Source organism: Aptenodytes forsteri, unplaced genomic scaffold (assembly GCF_000699145.1).
Source record: "Aptenodytes forsteri isolate BGI_AS27 unplaced genomic scaffold, ASM69914v1 Scaffold167, whole genome shotgun sequence".
NCBI lineage: Eukaryota > Metazoa > Chordata > Aves > Sphenisciformes > Spheniscidae > Aptenodytes > Aptenodytes forsteri.
This window is the reverse complement of record NW_008795926.1, coordinates 1156225-1163044: the sequence shown is the minus strand read 5'-3', so window position 1 is coordinate 1163044 and position 6820 is coordinate 1156225. Positions and strand designations below refer to the sequence as shown.

Here is a 6820-nt window from a genome sequence, read left to right as displayed (position 1 = left end):
GGTCGGGGCGGGGGTCGGGTCTTGGTCCTTGTGGTCGTGGCGTGCCGGTGGCGGAATCCCGCGGTGAGCGCGGGGGCTGAGGCTTCCCACGTCCTGCCGCCGTCCTAGGCTTGAAGCAAAAGCATCCTCACCCCCTTCCCCTGGCGTAGCTGTATTGGGTGGCGGGGAGGAGGAAGAAAGATGGTCATCTGCGAGAACAGCAGTAACGCTGGGTTGCAGTCCTGGCTGCCGTCCGGTCTGGAAATAAGGGGCCTGTATATCGCTAACGAATAATTAATACTACGTTGCTTAAATGGTGGTCGTTAAGGCTGTCGTTGAAAGGGCAACAGGACTTGCTAATCATCACCTCGTTCAAAAGTAACGTTGGTATATCTACTCTAAAATGGCGGAGAACTGTGAACCAAACCTAGAATACTCCGGCTCACCTAACTGGCGGGGCTGCTGTTTTGGCTTCTGCGTATTATGCTTGGCGATAGAGAAACTGCCTGTGTTTAACTGCTTTTATGTTCACGCTTATGTACCTTCGAAGTCACTGTACTGCCAGAAGTGCAGATGGAGACCTGGATAGTAAACAGTTTGTGCACAGATCAGATCTTGAATGTGAGGAAGAGGCAGGTTTATGGCTTTTGTTGATTTCCCACACACCCCCTGCTCTGCATGATGCTAAAATAAACATAGCTTAAGGTTAAAAAGAGGTACAGCATCCCACACCTGAACATAGCAGAATCATAACATTTCATTTTCGGATGATGTAGTTTTAATACAGTATTTGAAATACTAGAAGTGTAGAAGCTGTGGTGTGCTACCATACAGTCTAGTCTTAGCTTTAGTATGTGTGAGTTCAGCGCTTTGGTATCAATCACAGCTGGGCTAGACCCTGTGATTTCAAATGGATGTATAGTAAAATAGAATAAGAATGGATTGCTTATTAACAACTACTTGCTGTGCCTTCAAGCTCATAAATTCATGGTACTTGTTGCACTGCCAAGTTCAGGGTACCTGAAGACTGAATAAATTTGTGAAGATGGTGATGACTGGATGAATCGGAGGAGGGTTTTGTTGCTTGTCTTCCATTATTGCCTTGTGCTTGCATCAAAACTGCTCTTCTTACTTTTGCATTCTATTTTTGGGACATGGCGGCAGGCACTTTTCTTCTGCTTTAAGTTCTGACATGTGATTAGATCCTTTGCTGCTCAGAAAGAACTCCAGGGATGATGACCTTGGTAGCCAATCCTTACTGCCACTCTCTTTGACCTCCTTACAGTAGAGATGATTACTATTTGTTCCAGTGCTATTCAGAGGTCTTTTACTTATCTTTCTCTTCAAGAATAGCTGGATCTTGGAGTTGGAAGAGCAGGGACAGATTGCACTAAGGCATATGTCTTGAAGAGGCAGGCAGGGATGGGGGTGCTCAAGCATAGGTATAAGCAGGGAGGGTGTATTGGCCTTTATGTGGCAGTTCATGCTTGAATTTCACGTTACAGGAAGCTGAATTGTCTTCTGTCAGGACTGGACCACACTTCATGGAAGATTTAGGTTGATGTTACAGAATGTAGAAAACAGCACCGTCTCCCTTGGAGCTAGGGATACTCATGCAGCATCCCAGGTGAAGTACTGGGGCCAAACAGTCCTTGGCAATGTTTACTTGGAAGCAGGGATGGTACAAGTAAGTTTCTTTTCAAATAGTTGTTTGGCTCTGTATGCCTTGTGTGCACACTGTATTGCTCTACTTTTCTACCTGCTCTGCTTTGCTGTGCAGAAGTGGCAGCCAAGCTTTTCAGTGATGCCATTCAGTTTGGTTCTTTAAGTTACAATCTTACTATGTGTATGGAGTAACTCTGCAGGCACCCGGCACAGTGTTTGCTTGGAAAGGAAGGAAGTGCATAAGGTTAAGGGTGGAGGATAACTGCTATATGAATTCTGACTATAGCAGTGTGTTTTGACTTTCTGCATCTTTTTCTTCATGATAAAAGAAGCTACTTCATTTCTTTAAGCACCGCAGAAGAGCTGTTTCATTGCTGCTAACTTGTTCATATGATATTCGTGCCTCCTGAGCACCACAAAACTCAAGAACCATTTATAGCTTGGAATGTATCATCTGCTCATGAGTCATCAAGTTCTAATCAACACCAGTACTGCCAGAGACAGACAGCTGGTTTACTTCAGTTTCTGAACAAATAGTGGCCCTTCTTCTACATGGACTTTGGGGACAGGATCTCACTGAATGCTAGTGAGGAAGATGGAGCAGGAGTTCTCTTAGCTTTTTCAAAAGGTGGTACTTGATGTCCTGTCACAGATGAAGTATATCTTCCAAGGCAGGAGCAAGCCCTCAGGAAGCAGCAGTCATAATATGCTGTTTTCGTTTGGGCTTCTGGCACTTCTTGCCAGACAGTACACGTACTGGTGTGAAGAATGTACAGAACCCCTGCTTCTGCAGGGCTGCTCTTTTCTACTTGTTGACATGGCAGGTACCTTTATCAGCTCAGAAACGGGGTGAGTACAAAGCTGTGGATCGTATCAACAGGTTGCTGTTTAAAATTGACCTAGTCCTAAACTGCTTCCATATACCTGAAATTACAGGCACCTGAAGATTGGAGAGATCTCTGTGTTCGAGATTGAAAGATGACGACATAGGTAGTCTTAAGACTGGAGAGAGACTGAAAAGAGGCACAACAGAAATTATGGGGAGATGGAGCTTTCATTTTTGAGCATAGAAAAATGTGATCATGTTTGTTCAACAGCACAAGTGTTTACGCCTAGCATATCTGGAACACTCTGAGTCCAAAAGAAGCAGGGCAAGAAGCAATACCAAGCAAGTGAACCAGCTCTGGCAGGTTCGAGCAGACTAGAACTGCCGTAAGGAGGTGCATACTAAGGAAAGATTGTCAGCTAATGCAGAAGAGCTTGTAATTGTGATAGCTGTGGCCGTTGCCTGGAAGACCCTGAGTATTTAGATGGAGAGTTGCATTTGCTCTGAGCAGCAGTTGTGTTGTGCTGGTTTTGATGTCATGCGTTCAGGAATGTTGTCTGATCAAAAAGATTGCATAGCTAACTTGGCAGCAGTTCAGGGGATTGGTAGTCCTGGCTGTTCCCTGAAGGTGTCCTCTATACTGGCAACAGTGATGTGTTTTTGTGTCTTTATATATATATATATAATGTTTCTCTTTTGTTGAAAGTGAAGCTAAGCACTTGCTAAGGCCATGCTTAAGTGCTGCGCTTGATTTCAAATAAAAAAGTCTTTTGAGGTCACCTCTTTAATAGTGTTTGAGTGTAATTAATTGAATGGACTAACAGTCCGTCACAAGGAAAGTAGGTAGAACAACTGTAACTGTGCCCTTGCTGCCAAGTTAAGGGAACACCTACATAGGGAAACTCATAAAATGAGGAAGATTGAAAAAAAACAGACGTTGGTTTACAATGAAATCTAAAAAGCATGCATGGGAAAGAAAGCTGTGAACAGAAGCCCGTAATAGTGCATGGAAGGAACCTTGCCAAATGCTTGTTTGCTAATTCCTTCAATGGCATGAAAATACCCTCGCATGTGAACAGCATTAGGGTTGTCCACCCTGTGCAGGGACATATGCACACACCTGTTTTGGGAAAGTGGTAAGTCGTTTTATTCTGAACACGGTGTCTTGATGAAGAACTGGAGTTTTGGTTATGTGTTAACTTCAGCTTTGTCAGCCCCACTTCTTTTGCGGGGGGCTCTGTGGTATATAGTAGGTAAACAAAATCTTGGGCTGAAGCTCCATAGCTGCTGTAGCCTTACACTGCGTACATGTCAGCTGCCTTGGGGCAAAAACGAATTAAACCTACATACAGCTGCTCGTGTACTATGTGTTCTTCTCTGCTTTCATGGTTCCCAGAGTAAGGCAACTTTAGCATTTGATAGCGTTAGCTGAGCTTCTGGGGCATGAGTGCACAATAATACATTATGAATCCTGTGTTAAATAGTTTTGGGGGCTTTATCCAGTAAAAAGTAAAGCCCAAGTTCCCATATGTATTAACTATACTGGTCATCTTCTAAGTGGCATCTGCAGAAGTGTATCCTTTCTACAAATACATGTAAGGGCCCTAACTGCTATTACTAAGTACAAGCAAGGCTTAAAAAGTTCATGGTGCTTGACCATGGGATGTGATGGAATCCGTCGGTGATTTTGCATGACAGTACTACAGACTGAAAGCAGGTGGATGTTTCTGGATTCCAAATACTTACAGCCATTTGCTTTTGATTTCTTAAAGAGCCTTGGGAAGAGCTTGAGGAATTTTATAAACTCTCAGTCTGACCTCATTTTAATGCTGTTCTTTCCGTCTAAAATTAATTTGTAAGCTATATTGGATGCTGGAATCTGTTTGAGATAGAGAGGATGGCTCCTCTTTGGATGAGTTACTGTCTTCATTTTGCCCGGGCTATTGATGGGATGGTCGGCCTTCAGTCTTTTATGGGAAACTGCATTGCGTTTCCCATGGATTTTGGTCATCTCTTGGACATGACCTGTAGAAATGTAAATGTGAGAACTCACAGGCTTTCACGCCTCCCATTGTGCACTGAAGGGGGAGACTGTGATGGAAGATACTGCCATCTGCAGCAGATACTGCAGTGCCAACTCTACAGATTGAGCCAAACCTTACCACCTTTATAATAGACTTCTACACAGGCAAACTGTGGGGGGGGAAAAAGTAGTAGTACCTGTATAAACTGTGTATTACCTTGCAGGTGGGAACCAGCGTGAACTTGCCCGCCAAAAGAACCTGAAGAAGACTCAGGAGACCCACAAAGGGAAAAGGAAAGAGGATAGCTTGTCTGCTTCTCAGAGAAAACAGAGGTAAAATCTAGTACAGTTGAGTGAAATGGTTGGGGAAAATGGGTCAGAAAGAATCCAGTGTCTTGGCTGAAACAGCATTTAAGTACTTTGCCTTGATTCACAGTCCATTCACATGCCAGAGCATAAACCGTGGATGTAGGTTTTACTGTGTCTGCTGTTAAACAGATACATTTTTGGTAAGACCTGTAAAGCTTTTACTTCTTTTGAGCAGCTTTTTGCCTGGTATGAACAGGAAAAGATTGTGTAATACTTTCTTGAAGATGTTTGATCCATTGTGTCCTTTACTTCTAAAACTAAAAGAATTATATAAGGTCTACTAATCAAGTAACTTGTCTACCTCATGGGGTACTGTACTGAAAAAAAAAGGATAATAGAAACAGTGTGCTCATGGCTAACTGAAAAGTTTTTATACTAATCTTTTTCCCTTCTTGAAATGGGGGTTGCTGAAGGGCAAAAACAAGGTGGAGGAGACTCTACTTAGAAAAGCAGCGAGCCAGTATCTGAAATCCAACTTTTTTTTCTTCACAGAGACTCTGAAATTATGCAGCAAAAACAAAAAGCGGCTAATGAAAGGAAGTCTCTGCAGGCAGGAGCAAAATGAGCTGCCTGTATGGAGAAGATAAAAGTGCACCAGTGAAGCCGAAGGGCCTAGAAGATCATTCATAAAAGTGTCCAGCCATTAAATGATTAAATGTCTATCTTGCGGAGTTGTTCAACTAGCAGTAGTTTAGAGTATTTTCTGGTTAGCATAGGCTTAGTTGTCTGGACTTCTGTTTCAAAACTGACTACACTCTTCTGCATGCATATGAATAAAAGTACCAAGCAATAGCTTTACTCCAGCTTTTGCTGTATTTGTTGGTTTCACTTAATGGTTTCGGTAACAATGAATTTCTGAATCTACAGTAGACCAGATTTTCTTGTCTTAATTCTTGAAGTACGGCTTCATTCAGAATGGAACACACTTGTAAAATGTGCTTAACCTTACAGAGGTCTGAACTGTAAATCTCATCTTAAAGTATTTTTACAATAAAATGTTGCATGAAGTACTGTCTAATCTGAAATGGTTATGCTTGATAATCAGTTGATTTATAAGAAGTTACCAAGAACACGAAGAGTAGATAGAATTGTGGAGAAATGCAATATAAGTAGTAAGTATAAATAAAATTTATATTATAAGAAATGCGTATTATAAGCGGTATAATATGCCGTGGTAAGTCTGCACTATAGAAAAAGATGCCTATCGAGTTGCAGGCTTCGTTGATGTACGTGACTGTGAATCTACTGCCGATACTAGCTTCAGAGAAGCTGCAGGCTTGAAGTTAATGAGTTGCAGATGTAAGCAGATGTTGAAATTGCTGCATCACTAAAATGATTTAAAATTGCTGCTTAAACTAGCCTTAAGAATAAAACTTGGTATGAGAAAACACAGCGCTCGCTTTACAGACACATTTGAGCGTGTTGAGTACTGACTGAGGTGAAACCGGTTTACATCTCCGGAAGGAGAGAACTTGGAGCTTATACTGGCAAAGGCTTCAAATGGATCAAAGCGCATTCATTGTTAGCAGGTCCCTGGCGCAGCCTGAGGTGGGTTTGAAGGAAAACGTAACTGGTTTTGGCAACGCCGAATCTGCAGTTGGTGGGAAATGAAGCGGTTTTTTTTGCTTGCTCTTAGTTGGCTCGGTCTTGGTTCCCGCTCTCAAGTTTGTCAGGCTTTTCAAGGTGGGTTTCACGGGTGTGAGCCCAGGGCGCTTGCACCCAGTTCAGCCAAACTCCTTCGGGACGGGGCAGTGCGTCCTGACCGACGCGGACTGCTAAAACTGAAGCCGGGCAGCGTTCTGCGCGGCGCCTCGGATGCGGTGCCGTCAAATACGCTACCCAGCACGGCGGAGGGGACGAGCTCTACGGGAGAGCCGGTCCCCTCCCGGTGACCCGAAGGAAGACCCGAGGCCGAACCCCGCCGGTGCGGGCCCTGGCGGGCGCCCTTCCTCCGGGGC

The 6820-nt window shown here is 43.6% G+C and overlaps 3 protein-coding genes across 3 annotated transcripts in view; 2 read left to right on the top strand and 1 right to left on the bottom strand.

The window, feature by feature from the left end:
• LOC109279642 (transcription factor TFIIIB component B'' homolog) overlaps positions 1-1074 on the bottom strand; it is a 10209-nt gene extending 9135 nt beyond the window's left edge. Inside the window, exons 1-2 of the mRNA XM_019473592.1 lie at positions 1000-1074; positions 46-237 (exon numbers count right to left, since the gene is read on the bottom strand). Coding sequence (XP_019329137.1) covers positions 46-237; positions 1000-1074 — 267 coding nt within the window. The remainder of the gene's footprint in view (positions 1-45; positions 238-999) is intronic.
• A 466-nt stretch (positions 1075-1540) lies between these two features.
• LOC103903786 lies at positions 1541-5881 on the top strand. Its single transcript, XM_019473591.1, has 4 exons — positions 1541-1666; positions 2316-2493; positions 4718-4826; positions 5355-5881. The coding sequence occupies exons 1-4, from the start codon at positions 1541-1543 to the stop codon at positions 5425-5427; spliced, it is 486 nt and encodes a 161-aa protein (XP_019329136.1). The 3' UTR covers positions 5428-5881.
• A 147-nt stretch (positions 5882-6028) lies between these two features.
• Positions 6029-6820, top strand: part of LOC103903783 (survival motor neuron protein) — a 6569-nt gene continuing 5777 nt past the window's right edge. Inside the window, exons 1-2 of the mRNA XM_019473590.1 lie at positions 6029-6036; positions 6499-6750. Coding sequence (XP_019329135.1) covers positions 6029-6036; positions 6499-6750 — 260 coding nt within the window. The remainder of the gene's footprint in view (positions 6037-6498; positions 6751-6820) is intronic.

Excerpts from the sequence above, each read along its gene's own strand:
- LOC103903786 (XM_019473591.1), top strand. The coding sequence starts at position 1,541 with ATGTTACAGAATGTAGAAAACAGCACCGTCTCCCTTGGAGCTAGGGAT. Across the intron at positions 1,667-2,315 it reads TGGAAGCAGGGATGGTACAA|GCAGGAGCAAGCCCTCAGGA; the intron begins GTAAGTTTCTTT and ends ATATCTTCCAAG. Across the intron at positions 2,494-4,717 it reads TTTATCAGCTCAGAAACGGG|GTGGGAACCAGCGTGAACTT; the intron begins GTGAGTACAAAG and ends ATTACCTTGCAG.